At 45.4% G+C, this 16755-nt stretch overlaps 1 protein-coding gene across 2 annotated transcripts; it reads left to right on the top strand.

The window, feature by feature from the left end:
• The first annotated feature begins 856 nt into the window (after nt 1–856).
• CPT2 (carnitine palmitoyltransferase 2) lies at nt 857–15754 on the top strand. Of its 2 annotated transcripts, XM_059374778.1 has the most exons (5): nt 857–1175; nt 6861–6941; nt 8662–8768; nt 12645–13949; nt 15126–15754. In XM_059374778.1, exons 1-5 carry the CDS (start codon nt 1021–1023, stop codon nt 15455–15457), a joined length of 1980 nt encoding a protein of 659 aa, XP_059230761.1. In that variant the 5' UTR covers nt 857–1020; the 3' UTR covers nt 15458–15754. The 2 variants fall into 2 exon arrangements, with proteins under 2 accessions (XP_059230761.1, XP_059230762.1); XM_059374779.1 differs by lacking the exon at nt 8662–8768 and having other exon boundaries at nt 1086–1175.
• Nucleotides 15755–16755: the final 1001 nt, after the last annotated feature.

Consider the following 16755-nt stretch of genomic DNA (forward strand, 5'->3'; position numbering starts at 1 on the left):
GTTTAGAAGAAATTTAACTTTATCTAGGGCTTGAGGAACTGAATTATTTGCCTCTGGAAATTGTACTATTGTTAAGATAGCTTTTTTGTTATAAATCTCTGGGACATTGGTAAACAGAGGGAGACTCCTGTCTTGCAGGATTGTGATTCTGCGAGTTAACGATTTGCTTTTCCCCCAGGGCAGCCAGGGATGGCCTAGGAATGTCACACATACTACCCAGGGGAGGGGAACAGGTGGAGAGGGGGTGCAAGGTGCCAGCCTCCGCTTTGCCAAGATGGCTGTACTTATGTCACGGCTAGGCTCGAGGTGGGTACCGCCTTGTTTTTCTTGGCCTCCACAATAGCAGTCGCAGGGCAGCTGGGCTGTGAACGGTGGTAGGTCAGGGATCTTCCACAGGGCGAACGTCAGGGGTCACTAGTAACAACAGCCCTCATCATCATCTACCGTTCACATGCCAGGCACTGCACATACCAAATTACCTCATTTCATATCTAGGATGGTGAAAAGTACGTTGAATGATCAATCACAAACCTCTATTTCTTAGACGAGGAAACAGGGGTTTAAAAAACGTGCCTACAATCTCCTTGGGACAGACCCTAGATTAAATTTAGGTTTGTCAGATTCTTTTTTCCTTCTTTTCTTTCTCCTTCCTTTCTTTTCCTTCAGCTCCAATTTCTGTCTTGCGCGGAAACAGAAGGGAGTGGCTTGGAAGCTCCGCTTCCCGCCGTCCTGGGAGCTGAAGGATGACCCGCAGGAAGACCTGCGGAGGAAGAGGTGGGGACGCTCCCTGCCCGGAGCGGGGCTGAACCCGGCGAGCTGCGGGGACGCCCGGGGCGGGGCCGGCGGCGGGCGCGCCCACCCGTGGGCGGGGCCAGGGGCCGGAAGTGGCTCGGGGGACCGACGCGAGCGGGAGTGGAGTTCCTGACACAGCGACCTGCGGACAAAGTGGGTGGCGGCCTCGTCTCTGTCCCCGCCAAGTCCCATCCCCCCGCCTTCTCGCCGCCTCAGCCTCCCGGGACGATGGTGGCCCGCCTGCTGCTGCTGCGCGCCTGGCCTCGGGGCCCTGCAGTTGGCCCGGGATCCCTGTGTCGGCCCCTTAGCTCAGGCTCGGGGTCCCGCGAGTACCTGCAGCGCAGCATCGTGCCCACTATGCACTTCCAGGACAGCCTGCCCAGGTGAGCCCGGACTCCCGGTCCCCGCCGCCCGCTGGGATCGGCCCCAGCCTTCACACCAGTCACTCACGACTCGTGCTGAACCCGCTCCCACCCCGCCAAACACTTAACCTGGGACGCTGTTACAACTCGGAATCTGGAAACCCTGTCACTTTGAGAATCTCCTGACACAGGAACCTCAGAACGTTTGCATTCCCTTCCAGAACGCCCCATTTCTCGCTCAGATTCTCCGTCTGGAGCCCTTTTCAGATTCTCTCCAGTGACCCAACTCCCATCCAGATACCGAGGAGTCCCTCATAGTTCTTCCTGAAAAGTGCTCACCCTGCGTATCTCCAGCACCACCCACCCTTACCTCTCCAGCTAGGGTGTCCCCTGAAGTACTTTAATGATTGCCCCTCCTCTTTGCCCAGAATATAGACAGGCCAATTCCTGATACACAGTAGCTCCCCTCCCTCAACTTTTCTCAGCACTCCCACCTTCTTCAGGCCTGTTGCCCAGCCCTACTCACCATGCCTCCAATACTCTGCTCTTTTAGCAGCCCACGCGTCACCCAGCACACTCCTCAAGGACTCACCTTACCCTCCTCCGGCCTCAGCACTCCAAGTCCTGTCTTCACCTGAGGGCCTTTCACCCCTTCCAAACCTTCCTCAACTACTGACAAGGTTTCTCTCCCTAATATATCCTCCCCAACCCACAATTAACTTCTGCAGCTTCAACCCCCTCACAGAATTCTAGACACCACCCTCAGTGCCCCTCCCAAACTCTAATTCAGCTTAGATCCAGAAACCCCCCTCCCCCAATTTTTCTGTGTTCATCTTCACCTGAGCTACCTGCTCCTTCTAACACTTCCCCGGGAGTTTCCTCTGTTGGGAAAATAGTCCAAATAAATCATCCTCTCTTTTTCCCTCATGCGGTATTTTCTTTTCCCACCTGGTATTTTCTTTAAGTCGACTTTAAGTTTTCCTAGTCTTTGAACTGCCAGCCTTAATCTGAGCCTACCTGGGCTCCTTTTCCAAAGTTAGAAATTTCCTGAAATTCATTTACCCTCTAAAACCAGACTTTAACTTCTCTGCTCTCTCACCGGTTAGTTCCTGGTGCCAAGTCCCAAAATTGCCTCAAAGACCCTTCTCACTTCCTTTCTCACCAAACTGCCACCAGGGATCTCCCAGTCCAGGGACTGGAGGCTAGGGCTTTTGTATCATAGGGGTCACCCCAACTACTAGGTTGCTGTTTTCTCCACATCCAGCAACAGTGTAACCCACAGTCATCTTTGCCCACCCCCACCCTCTCAGAAATAGCATCTGAGGTGACACTTGGGAAATAACGGCGTGCAGACATCTAACGTGGACAAAAATGAGATTATCTAGCTCCAACCCCACTGCTTCAATTTAGCAGGAGGAGGGGAGGAAAAAAAGTTGCCTTTATGCCTGTGGGCAAAGTCTCCTTAACAGCCTACGGGTGAGCTGAGCGAGCCTGTATGTGGGGGAAAGGTGAGGAATGACAGAACCTGTCTTCACTTGCCAAGCCCAGGAGCATTTGACCTTCTGGCAGCCCTGTGCTCCACTCGGGTTTAAGATCAGAGGGATTTTCTCCATTTTAGAATCAGTAAGCTGAGAGTAATACGCAAGATCATTTCCTCCAATCTGCGACAACAAAAGGCTGTAGGAATTGCGCTACTACGAACAGTAGTACTGACTCATCACCTGTGTTTAACTTGGAACAAGGATCACCAGGCCTCCATTACCTTAGCTGTAAACTGGTGGTTAGATAAGATGAGATTCCTTTTATCTCGGTTCTGGACAGATGAAATGTATTATCTTTGACATTCATTTTGATGTTCTGCTTGGCGAAAAAACCCTGGCTTTAACGTCTGGTAGAACTTGTTTTCAGAGTCTAGATGTGATACTTAGCAATTTCAGGCAAGTAACTTCTTTCAGCTACAGTTCTTACCAGCATGGAAATGAAACACACATTTCATAGGGCTATTGTGAGCACAGAGTGAGGAAAGATGCCAAAAATAGGGAACTCTTCTAATTAGTTTTCCTGGGAAGGGCTAGTCTCTTTGTGGTAGTTCAACTGGATCTCCTTCCCTCCCTCTTCCTGTTCCGGTCCTATCACTGCTGCCTTTTTTTTTTTTTTTTTTTAAGATTTTATTTGAGAGTGAGGAAAAGAGCAAGAGCTGGGGGAAGTGGCAGAGGGAGAAACAGGCTCTCCGGTGAGCAGGGGGCCTGATGCAGAACTCGATCCAGGACCCTGGGATCATGACCTGAGCCTAAGGCAGATGCTTAACCAAGTGAGCCACCCAGGCATCCCATCCCTGTTTCCCTTTGGCCACTTTCATCTATGTACCCTTGCATGGTCATTTATTTACTTTTTAAGTGTTAACGATTTTTTCTTTGCTCCTTTTTAGTGTGCTCAAATATGCATCATATAAAATTTAGCATTTCAACTGTTTTTAGGTGTATAGTTCAGTTAGGTGTTATTTTAAAGGGCCATATTTATATAAACTGAAGAGTTAACCTCAGAATATAAAACTGAAAGTCCTGGGGGGGACACAGGGTGGGCCAGCCTGACCCACTCATTCACATTATTAATTTGAGAAACATTTATTGGTGTGGATTTATTTTTATTTATTTATTTTTTAAAGTTTTATTTATTTATTTGACAGACAGAGATCACAAGTAGGCAGAGAGGCAGGCAGAGAGAGAAGGAGAAGCAGGCTCCCTGCTGAGCAGAGAGCCTGATGCGGGGCTGGATCCCAGGACCCTGAGACCATGAGCCCATGACCTGAGCTGAAGGCAGAGGCTTAACCCACTGAGCCACTCAGGTGCCCCTATTGGTGTGGATTTAGAGACCAAATTGGTCATGGTGAGGAGCACACCACACTGTGGGGAAGATTTGACAGATAAACAGGTAAAGATAAAATGTGATAAATGGGAAGCAGCATTTCCTGATGGTTAAGCGTCATCCTGAAAAGAAAGAGCTACAACGGGAAGCAAATGAACATTTATTTGGGATCAAAGAATCGCCAATTGGGGAGCACAAATTCAAGTAAATACCCAAATAGGGTTCCCACCTGTAGGGTGAAAGCAACAAGTTCTTATGAGGAAGAGAAAGGCTCAGGTCATGATCTTGGGGTCCTGGGATTGAGCCCCACATTGGGCTTCCTGCTCAGCGGGGAGCCTGCTTCCTCCCCCCACCCCCGTTCTCTCTCTCCCTCTGCCCCTCCCCACTGCTCATTCTCTCTCTCTCTCTAATAAATAAATAAAATCTTTAAAAAGAAACTTAAAAAATACATAAAAGATCTAGGGGGAATGGCTAGGGAAGAATAATAGCTAGTCAGGGCCAAACTGGAAGTCGCTGAGCTGACGGAAGGAAATAAATAACACATCGCCAAGTTCTGGATATTACTTCAGTTTGATCCCCTAGTAGCACAGTGAGCTAATATTTCACAAATGGAGAAAGAAGGTAGAAAAGTGGTAAGAAATTTGCCTGAGATCACATGAATAGTAAGTGACAGTCCCGGGTGCAAACGCAGATCTATGGGATTCCAAAGGCTGTGAACTTCACCTTTCCATATGCTAGACATGTTGGTGATGAACTTGTGCTAGATGGAGCTGGAACTGATAGGTAGGATTTCAGATGTCTCTGTGAGGCAGTTCTCTCCATCTCCTGCCTAGGACATCAAGAAATTTGCCACCTATAACCCTCTAATTAGAAATGATGTGGTAGAGTTGTGAGTTAAGCCTGAGTCTCCATCTCAGTCTCTCTCTACTGTGCCAGTAGTTCTCACACTTTTTGCGTTTGATAAATCACTAAAATTATGGGGGAGAATATTGTTATTTCTTAAAATAAAGGACCACCGTGAACCGGTAACTTATAACCATGGCCATCATCTGCCAAAGAACTAGGTAATCCAGTGATGTGTTCGGTATTGCTATTTGGCATTTACACTGAAATCATTTTATACAAGGCAAAAATGAAAACCTGCTAAATTTTGGCATATTCTTTATCTTTTTAAAAAAGATTTATATAGAGGGATGTCTGAGTGGCTCAGTTGGTTATGTGTCCAATTCTTGGTTTTGGCTCAGGTCATGATCTTGAGATTATGGGATCGAGTCCTGCCTTGGGGCTCGGTGCTCAGTAGGGAGTCTGCTTCAGATTCTCTCTCTTTCTCCCTCTCATTCACTCTCTCTCAAAGAAATAAAGTCCTCTTTTTAAAAAAAGATTTTATTTATTTATTTGAAAGAGAGAGAGAGAGCACAAGCAGAGGGAATGGAAAAGGGAGAAGCAGGCTTCCCACTGAGCAGGGAGCAGGGAGCCCAATGCGGGGCTCCATCCCAGGACCCTGGGATCATAACCTGAGCTGAAGGCAGACTCTTAACTGACTGAGCCACCTGGGTGCCCCAATAAATAAAATCTTTTAAAAAAATTTTTATATAGAAAACATGTGACTTACAAAAAACTGGTATCCATGAAAAAAGTTTATACTTCCTTTATCCATACTTCCTTAATTTAGTTCCACTGAGAAAATTCAGTTTCTGTTGTATTAATAACCCCAAAATAAATAATCATCCTGAAAACGTGCTTTTCCCACTTTCATGACTGTCTCTATTGTGTAAAAGTGTTGAGAAAGGTAAGTAGGTAACTTCATAATTACGAGGTAGCTGAGGTAGTATTTGGGATTTGCTGTGTAAGTCCATGAATATAAGAGCAGTACTCAACCATGTTAAAATGTTGTGAGTGGTTACTCAGTGCAGCCCAAGTCCATATTGGCTGTAAATAATGCAGATTATTTTTGACATCCTGTTTTTGATAAACATGCATTGAAAAATAAACTGAAGAATCACAGTATATCTTATAGTGAGGTTTTAAAGTGTATTTTTTGGATAACTTTCCAGTTTCCCAAAATGGCTGCCATATTTAGATATTTTGACTATATCAGTCTTAATTTTAAGTTGGGAGTGTAGCTTGGCAACTATGAGTATGTTTTGGTACAACAGGATTTATTGTTCAGTAAAATCACTGACATGAAAAAGCAAGTACACCTCACTAGGCTGTCCATGTGTTTTCATCTTGCTGTGGACCAGTGACTCGTCACCATCGCTGTGGTTGGGAATGCGGTGGTAGAGAATGATGAGTAAGGAAGCAAACGGGAAAATCGAGTAGGACTCTTGGTGAGTGGGTTTTGCTTGATGGTCGGTCCCATATTTGGCTGGTCCTTGGACAGACCTGTGTTTCATTTCTGTATGATTCTCTGTCATAAAATGCCTAAGAAAATTTAAAAAGAGAACTTTCTTTTTTCATCTTGGGGGAGAAGAACGCAGTTATTCATACTTCAAGTAGAATTAAAATCAGTGCCAGGACAGGCTTAGCAGAGGTATCATACTTGTGAGCAGGAAACAAGAATGCTTTGGGCAGCTTCTACTTCCCCATTTTGAATCTATTTGAATATTTTGCTTGTAAAATCCATCATGAAGACATTAAAAAGTTCTTATTTTACTTAAAAAAAGTTACCATTGATATTTGCATTAGTAAATCCTATTTTGATTGGCCTGTGGCTTCCCATTTTTGGTTTTTGGGGGAAGGAAATTAATTATCCAGTAATTATTTATTAGTTTGGTTTATGAAGCTAACTGACTTCTTCCACATATTGTCACCCTTACACTTAACTTATTTTCTTCCCAGGCTGCCTATTCCCAAGCTTGAAGACACCATGAAGAGATACCTCTGTGCGCAGAAGCCTCTCTTAGATGATGACCAGTTCAGGTAATGCTGAGACCCCCAGATGACTGTGGTTGGGTGGTTCAAGAGAGACTGGCAAGTGCTAGTGGGCCAAGCTTCAGGGAGTGTCTGTGATTTAGTCGGGTCTCCAGGCTCTGGGACCTAGTCCTGACCTTTTCAAGTTCAAGAAATGGGTTTTTGCTCTGGAATGACTGAGCAGACCCTGGAGTGAGATTCTCTTTGACCAGACACAACAGGCAATGGTTTCTAAGCCAGAATGCCAACTTTGTACTGTATCTTGTCAGGTGGACCTGGAGGCAGGCTGGCCCTGGTCATCAGCAGAGGACATGTGCTCTTGGTAGGGAGTTCATTGAGGAGAGCATATGGCAGGCCAGAAGTTTGCTTGGTGAGCATGTACACTGCATCGGATAGTATGCCCTGCAGATTCATTCCCTTCTTGGAACCGTGTATATGACTTTATTTGGAAATAGGATCACTGCACATGTAATTATTTAAGGTAAGGTCATACTGGAATAGGATGGGTCTTAATCTGGTATAACTAGTGTCCTTATGAGAAGAGAAGAGACACAGACATGGCAATTGATGGCGGAGGCAGATTGGACTGTATCAGTAAACTAAGGAATGCCAAGGACAGCTGGTAACACCAGAAACAAAGAGAACAGGGTCTCCTCTAGGGTCTTGAGGGAGAATATGGTCCTGTCAATACCTTGGCTTTGTACTTCCAAGAACTATGAAAGAATAAATTTCTGTTGTCTTAAGCCGTGCAGTTTGTTGGTGTTATGGAAGTCCTAGGAAACTAATTCAGCTTAGAATTGGACAGTAGTATTGGATATTGTCAAAAGTGGGTTGTGTTAAGCTTTTATATCCCGGTATAGTTCACGTGTTCCATATTGGAAGGTTTTATACAAATAAGTGGCATAGTTATTGGGATCACATCCTTCCCTGGGCAATGTTGGAAAATATAGATGGATTGTTCATGATCTAGTCCTCTAGTCCTTTGCTTTTAAATATTCTATTTTAGTCACTTGAAGCTTCTCTTGACATGGTAATGATTTAATAGCTACCAGTTACTAAGTATTATGTTTCAAACTATCCTGAGTCCTTAGCTTTAAAAGTATTTTTTAGGGGCGCCTGGGTGGCTCAGCGGGTTAAATCCTCTGCCTTCGGCCCAGGTCATGATCCCAGGACCCTGGGATTGAGCCCCGCATCGGGCTCTCTGCTCAGTGCAGAGCCTGCTTCTCTCTCTCTCTCTCTGCCTGCCTCTCTGCCTACTTGTGTTCTCTGTCAAATAAATAAATAAAATCTTAAAAAAAAAAAAGTATTTTTTATCCTTATAAGGTGGTATATTATCCCTGTTTTACACATAAAGAAACCACGACTCAGAGATGGAGTAACATGTTCAGGGTCACATAGTTTGATGGTGACAATGCTAAAATTAAGACTCAGCTCTTCTGGATTCTAAGGCCCATCTCCTTTTCCTCATGCCAAGCTGCCTTCTAGATTACACATTGTTTTATGAGATGTTGATTGATCATCCCAATCAGTCATTTTAAGAAGGTATCTTAAATTTATCTGTTTGGATTGACTGCTGTTCTTCTGATCAGAGGGCCTTTCTGATTTTACTCCTAGGTTCTAGGCGTATGCTGCCCGGGACCCAAGTCTTAGTGTAAGAGTTCTTGGCCATGAGTCTAGAAATCATGTATTCCCTGCCATGGATTTATTCTGTCTTTCATGAACATTTCAGGAAAACAGAACAGCATTGCAAGAGTTTTGAGAACGGGATTGGGAAGGAGCTGCACAAGCAGCTGGTTGCTCAGGACAAGCGGAATAGACACACGAGCTACATTTCTGGTAGGTGCACCAGGCTGCGGGCATGCTAGTCCCTGAGCCCTCCACGGTGGACAGGAAGGCATCTTTTCTCCTGGTTTGGTCTCAGAATATTTTTGGTGAGACCAGCCCACCAGTAGAAGGCCTCATCTGAAACTTCAAGGCCGAGGAAGCTCTTCCTCCACTAAGATCTCACCTGAAGTTTGCCCTCAGGAGCAGTGTTTCGCCTTCTCTGCAGGTAGGACCCAGGCAGAGCCTAATCACTGGTTCCATGAAAAGGATGCAGGATTAAGTCCTGTGCCCCGTATGTGTTGCCCTGGATCCTTCTCAGTCTGGCATAACTGCCCTTTCCAGCCTCATCTCTTGTATTACCCTGATACTCTCATGCCTGACAAAACTCTTTGACAGCTCACCATTCCCTCAACCCTTTAGTCTTTTATTCTTCTGTGTCTTTGTCCATGTTGTTCCCTCTACCATTTTTTAGCCTAACAAATTCTTTAAGACCCAAGTATGTGGTTGCCATAGATGCTGGCAAGGGTTGGAGGGCATGGGGAACAAATGGGGTGAAAGAGGTCAAAAGGTACAAACTTCCAGTTAGAAAAGAAGGAAGTCATGGGGTAGAATATACAGCATTGTGGCTGTAGTTGATGATACTGTGTTGTATATTTGAAAGTTGCTAAGAGTATAGGTCTTAAAAACTGTCATCACAGGAAAAGACAATTTTGTGACTCTATGATGACGGATGTTAACTAGACCTATCTTGCTGATCATTGTACAATATATGAAGATGCCAAATCATTGGGTTGTATACCTGAAAGTTGTAACATATTTTATGTAAGCTGCATCTCAGTTTTAAAAAGAAAAGAATAAAAACCCCACCCAGGTGGGATGATTTTTCCAGGAAAACTTTTAGTCCTCCTCTCTCTCCATTCAGAGCTGGTTGGTCCCACCTCTGTTCCCACAGCACTTCTTTTAATTTACTGTGTATTTTGTTTATTTTTTTAAAGATATTTTATTTATTTATTTGATGGAGAGAGCACACAAGCAGGGGGAGCAGCAGACAAACGGAGAGGGAGAAGAAGGCTCACCATGGAGCAGTGACCCCAATGAAGGGCTCAATCCCCGGACCCTGATATCATGACCTGAACTGAAGGCAGACACCCATCTGACTGAGCCACCCAGGCGCCCCTATTTTAATAAGGTTATACATGCCCATAGTTTAAAGAATCAAAGAGTTCTACCAGGCTGGTCTGGAAAAATAGCAAGTTCCTGACCCTCCCCTGGTTTCCCACTCCTCACTTTCAGCTGCTCCCTCTTCTGACCTGCCCCCAAATCCCATGCCTGAACCACCATGTCTTCGCTTGTTCAGTTGGAGGTGTTATCTCTGACGTCTCACTGTGGAAGACTAGAATCGGGCAGTTTGTCCTCTCCCTACCATGTGCACACGCATACATGCACAGGTCTCGTTCTGTGATGATCACGGGGCTCACTTGTCATTTTGGTTTGCTCCATACTTAGTGTTTACACTATTAGCACCATATAAACACTATCGTCAGCTGAGCCGTGGAGCCTATTGAAATTGTTTTTCCTGTTCCTGTATGAACTTGTTTCCCCTGAAGTTAATAATTATTTTATGCTTTCTTTTGTTTAGTTTTCTATGTGCTTAATAAGTTATAGGGGAAGGTTTTTAAAAAAATTTTTTTTAAGATTTTATTTATTTATTTGACAGACAGAGATAACAAGTAGGCAGAGAAGCAGGCAGAGAGAGGGGAGGAAACAGGCTCCCTGCTGAGCAGAGAGCCTGATGCTGGGCTTGATCCTCGGACCCTGGGATCATGATCTGAGCTCGAAGGCAGAGGCGTTAACCCACTGAGCCACCCAGGCGCCCAGGGGAAGTTTTTTTATGCTCTTATATTCCTTCATAGTCTGTCTCCAAGGTGCATTTTTCTTTCCTGTTTGTTTTGTCCTCTTTTCTTTCTTCAGATCCTTCGCATTCCTTCTCTGATGCCTTGGATTTGAGTGAGATATTAAAAAGCTTTTGGAAGCTCTATGGATGAGGGTGGAGCCAGGCTGCCCCAGCTTCACTGTAATGGGACCTGGCTACACCATTTCTTTGGAGGGCCCCTAATGTTAATGTTTCTGGATCAGACTCCCAGGAAAGGCTTTTCCATTTAACTGCCGGTTGCTACTGTTGAAGGACTAGGGTAAGGGAAGAGGGCTTGCGATCTCAGCTGTGACTTCTGTCCCCCAGTTGTACTTTCTCCAGAGATGAAAACTTAAGTCTTCTACTGGTGCAGGAAGGGAATCTGGGGAGTGGGAGTGGGGGGTCTAATTAAATAGCCTTTCAACCAATTCCTGAGCCCCCTGGGGTTCTTCTGTGTACATCATGTTATCTCCTGACATTCTCGGCCACTGGCTCAGGCTTGGCGTTCTCAAGTCTGCCTTAGTCATTACCAGTTGTCTCAATGCTTTCCGACGGCCAGTATTCTCCTCTTTCATTCTCTTTGCCTTATAGCTCTTTAAAATTCTTTTACTGGAGGGATCAGAGACATAAATTCATGTCTTCTTTCATCAAATGGATCTTACCCCAATACCTTTTCTTTTACCATTTCATTGTGTTACATCATGTTTTAATTCTGTTGATGTCCTTCCCCAGATTTCATCCAAATCAGAGTCCTGGTCCTCTTCTCTCTGTCCCCTAGGCTGGGCAGGGCCTGGCACAGCATGTTCTCAAGCAATGAAACGGAATGAGTAGACCAACAAATGAATAACAGATAAATGTGTGTCCATTAATCCTGTCCCCGGTGTTTTACATGTGAAAATTATTTCCTCCAGTGGGAGATGGTTTTTATTTGTAGACTTTATCCATGCTTGCTAATCTCAAAGGAACTTTCCCCGAAGACACATTTTCTGATAAAACGTTGCTTCTGGAGTTTTTACAGGTAAAGAGTCCACAGGAATGCAGAAGGCTAGTTTAGATGATCCACATGAACTGACTGTTATTTCTAATTGCTTTTCGGACATTTCTTAAGAGTGAGGGCACAAATGTACAGAATATACAGAATGATGGTGAATACTCTCCCCCACATATGTGAATGTTGGCCCCAAGAGGAGATGAAACAAGAGAAACCTAAGGAAATGGGGTGGGAATGAACAACTATTCTGTTCGAGATTAATGCAAGTGAGGTATTACTTTACTTTTTTAAGAGTCAAGAAGGGAAACAGAATGAGGAAGAAAAAGCGATAAGCCTAGGGAAATGCAAAGCCAAACCACAATGATACACCCACGGGAATGGCTCCAATCAAAAGGACAGACAGTAGCACTAATAAATGTTGCCGAGGACGTGGCGAAATTGGAACCCTTGTGCACTGCTGGTGCTAAATGGTACAGCCACTTTGGAAAACAACCAGGCAGTTTCTCAAAAGGTTAAACTTAGACTTACCCTGTGTTTGAGCAATTCCACTTGTTTCCCCAAGAGAATTGAGAACATCCATCCACACAAAAACTCATACAAACCAGCATTATTCATAATAACCAAGAAGTGGAAACAACCCAAAGTCTACCAACAGATGAATGGATAAAAAGAATATGGTGTATCCATGTAATGGGGTGTTATTCAGCAATGCAAAAAAGCGAAGAACTGATATGTGCTCCCACGTGTCTGAACATCAAAGACATAGTAAGTGGTAGAAGCCACATGCAAAAGACCACATGCTGCATGGACCCGTTTATATGTCATGAATTACTGCAGATCAAAAAAATAATTAGGAAGTTTCACCCTCTGAGATTGAGGTTTTTCTGTGTCTGCTTGATTATTTTTCTTTTCTCAAATTTTATTTTTAGGGACTGTGTTAACTTCTTATGATGTTCTCTTTTTACATTTTTTTTTTATCTTTTAGACCCCTGGTTTGATATGTACCTAACTGCTCGAGACTCTATCGTCTTGAACTTCAATCCATTCGTGGCATTCAACCCTGACCCAAAGTCTGAGTATAATGACCAGCTCACCAGGGCCACAAACATGACTATTTCTGCTGTCCGGTTTCTGAAGACTCTGCGGGCTGGTCTTTTGGAGCCAGAGGTTTTCCATTTGAACCCTGCCAAAAGTGACACTGATACCTTCAAGAGACTCATACGCTTTGTGCCTTCCTCCCTGTCCTGGTATGGGGCCTACCTGGTTAATGCATATCCCCTGGATATGTCCCAGTATTTTCGGCTTTTCAATTCAACTCGTTTACCCAGACGCACTCGGGATGAACTTGTCACTGATGAGAAGGCCAGGCATGTCCTGGTCCTAAGAAAAGGACATTTCTATGTTTTTGATGTCCTGGATCACGATGGAAACATCGTGAGTGCCTCGGAAATCCAGGCTCACCTGAAGTACATTCTCTCAGACAACAGCCCGGCCCCCGAGTTTCCGCTGGCGTATCTGACTACTGAGAACCGAGACGTGTGGGCAGAGCTCAGGCAGAAGCTGGTGAGTGAGGGCAATGAGGAGACGCTGAGGAAAGTGGACTCTGCTGTGTTCTGTCTCTGCCTGGATGACTTCCCCATCGAGGGCCTTGTCCACTTGTCTCACAGCATGCTACACGGCGACGGCACCAACCGCTGGTATGATAAGTCCTTTAACCTCATTATAGCCAAGGATGGCACTGCCGCCTTGCACTTCGAGCATGCTTGGGGCGACGGGGTGGCAGTGCTGAGGTTTTTGAATGAAGTGTTTAAAGACAGCACTCAGGCCCCTGCCATCAGCCCACAGAATCAGCCAGCCCGCACTGACTCCTCTGCGGCCGTGCAGAAACTTACCTTCAAGCTGAGTGATGCCCTCAAGACTGGCATCAGCACTGCGAAGGAGAGGTTTGATGCCATTGTGAAGACCCTCACCATTGACTTCATCCAGTTTCAGAGAGGGGGCAAGGAGTTCTTAAAGAAGCAGAGGCTGAGTCCTGACTCGGTAGCCCAGCTGGCCTTCCAGATGGCCTTCCTGCGGCAGTATGGGCAGACCGTGGCCACCTATGAGTCCTGCAGCACCGCAGCCTTCAAGCACGGCCGCACCGAGACCATTAGGCCAGCCTCCATCTTCACGAAGAGGTGTTCCGAGGCCTTTGTCAGGGAGCCCTCCCAACACAGCGTTGGCGAGCTTCAGCAGATGATGGCTGAGTGCTCCAAGTATCATGGCCAGCTGACCAGAGAAGCCGCCATGGGTGAGCTGGGGGTGGGGAGACTGCCCTTGGGTCACGTTGCCCTCTGCTCTAGGGTAGGCCTCAGTAAGATCCTCCTCTGTGTCTGATTTCCACCACTTCACCAGTTCAGTCCGTCTGCCAACCCCCAGATGGTGATTATTCTCTGCCCTAGCAGTCTGAATGGCCAGATTAGCCATTGGGATTAGAATGTTCTTTACTTCTACACAGGGATAGAGAAATGGATCTTTTTTTTTTTTTTTTAAGATTTTATTTATTTATTTGACAGACAGAGATCACAAGTAGGCAGAGAGACAAGCAGAGAGAGAGGAGGAAGCAGGCTCCCTGCTGAGCAGAGAGCCCGATGCGGGGCTTGATCCCAGGACCCTGGGATCATGACCTGAGCCGAAGGCAGAGGCTTTAACCCACTGAGCCACCCAGGCACCCTGAGAAATGGATCTTAATTTATCCTCATTTAAAGTCACCTTTCAGCTGTGACACACGATTCTCTTTCTGTTGTTTGTTGGTCATCTGACTTGCTTTTGACAGGTCAGGGTTTCAAGGCCTGCAGCCCCTCTTACTTTGCCTCACTTGGCCTGTGTTGGCTTCCTAGAAAGAAGCCATTTCAAAAGCTCTTCCCAAATCCAAGTGTCATCCTTCCTTTGCCTCTCTGTGGTAAAATTTGAGACCTGGAAAGGACCTGGAAGGTCACATAATTCTGTCTTCCTGCAGCCAAAAGTCCTGGAAGGAAAAGAGATCTCTGTGACATTCTGGTCGGTAGGAAGCTCGGGCCATGGACTCCACATTATCCAACACGTGAGCAGTAAAGCTGAGATGAGAAGAGATTAGAAACCTCAAAACCCTTTCCATTTTGTTCCAGCAACTCAATCTTGTCTTTTACACTAGACTTAGACTTTGGATTTTATTTTAGTGTTTGAATCCATAGCTCTCTTGTATTTTTTTTTTTTTTTTGACTGACTAAACTGATTCAGTTTCAGAATTTTTAAAAATCATACTTTCATTTTAGGCTCAGCTACAGAGGTTAGTGAGTTGGATCAGTGCATATGTAAGCAGACAGAGCCTTCTTCTACTCTTAAAGATGCTATGAAGGGGACTCTGACAACAGGCTGGGGGTTTTACTAGGATCCCTTTCCATCCTGGGATTCTGAGACTCTGGTTTTCTATATTTGTCTCTGACAGGCCAGGGCTTTGACCGACACTTATTTGCTCTGCGGTACCTGGCAGCAACCAAGGGGACTGCTCTGCCTGAGCTCTACCTGGACCCGGCATATGGGCAGATAAACCACAACATCTTGTCCACGAGCACCCTGAGCAGCCCAGCAGTGAACGTCGGTGGCTTTGCTCCTGTGGTCCCTGATGGCTTTGGCATTGGGTATGCTGTTCATGACAACTGGATAGGCTGCAACGTGTCCTCCTACCCAGGCCGCAATGCCCGGGAGTTTCTCCAATGTGTAGAGAAGGCCTTAGAAGACATATTTGATGTCATAGATGGCAAATGCATCAAAACTTAGCATCTGGATGGGTGAAAAGCCTTCATCGCTTCATTGACATAAAAATTGGGGCCTAAAGGTGCTATTCTTTATATGAAGGAAACTAACCATGAGGTGCCTAGGCAGCCAGTGCTGTAAGGCTTGAGCTTTAAAATGCAGTTTTAAAGCTAAACATGTAATTGCCAAGTGGTAGATCATAACTAAAGAGAATGGGAGATTTCAATTTTAAGGGCATTTGATCAGGCGGTGGGATTTGGAAGGATAACTTAGGTGTATCTATTGTTGAAACAGAAATAAAAATTAATTGCTGCTTGGCAATGGTTTCTTTTAGTTGCTGTTGCTGTTCAGCCTACTTTCCTAATCCCCACAAAGAACTTTCTAACATTAAGTTCGGTAAGTTCAGGTAACACTAAGTTCCCACTGGCTCCTGGCTTTTTGGGTGAGGTGGGAAGTGCTGTTTCATCCTCCCTATGAACTTCTCTCTCTCCTGGGACATCCTTTGTAAAAATCCTCTTCATTTTTCTGGAAAGTGCTGGTGCTTGATTCTGATAGTCCTGCAGTCGTAAAAGGTATTCCTATGGATTTGGGGAGTACTATTTGACTATCCAGCCAAATGAAGATTTATAATTGGTGTGCATTTAATCAGCTGAATCTTTCCTGCCATCTATGGCCTAATGTACACATGACTACTTTACATTTCGGACTTGAAATCTCTGGTTTTGAGAGAACACAGAATTTTTGTTAACAGTCTGTTGTTGAACACTGCTATAACATGAAAGGAAGGGTGTTTGGTTCTGTTCTATCTTGGGTTTTGAAAAGGAATGGTTTTTGTTTGTGTTTAATTTTAGCTGAGTTTATGGTGGATCGCCCAGGGGCTTACTGGACATCGGGATTTGAATTCTCATATGAGCCAGTCACAAAGCACTTGCAGTGCATTACCTCAGTTCCCCTTACAGTTCACATAAACCCACCTGCACGTCTTCTAAGTTGCCTCCACCTGTCCTTCACTCAGTTGTCATTTAGTGACTACCCAACAGGTACCAGGTTCCCTGTATTCCATGGTTTAATCCGAGCGGAACATCTGATAGCTGCCAGTGCACGTGAACATCACGTTGTTCTCATCTGTGAAGCACGATCAAGAAAACCTGATCAAGAAACCTGAACCAGATGTTGGTTGCGCATGCGCGCGTTCGTCACCCGGAAGCACTAGCCGGGGCCCCGCCCCGCCGCCTGTATAGCTGCCAGGATGCTGCGCTTCTTGCACTCCTACTCTTAGCTCCTACTAGTGCCTACCTTATGCTCTCAGCTGCAGAACGACA

The sequence above is a fragment of the Mustela nigripes genome, chromosome 14 (assembly GCF_022355385.1).
Source record: "Mustela nigripes isolate SB6536 chromosome 14, MUSNIG.SB6536, whole genome shotgun sequence".
NCBI lineage: Eukaryota > Metazoa > Chordata > Mammalia > Carnivora > Mustelidae > Mustela > Mustela nigripes.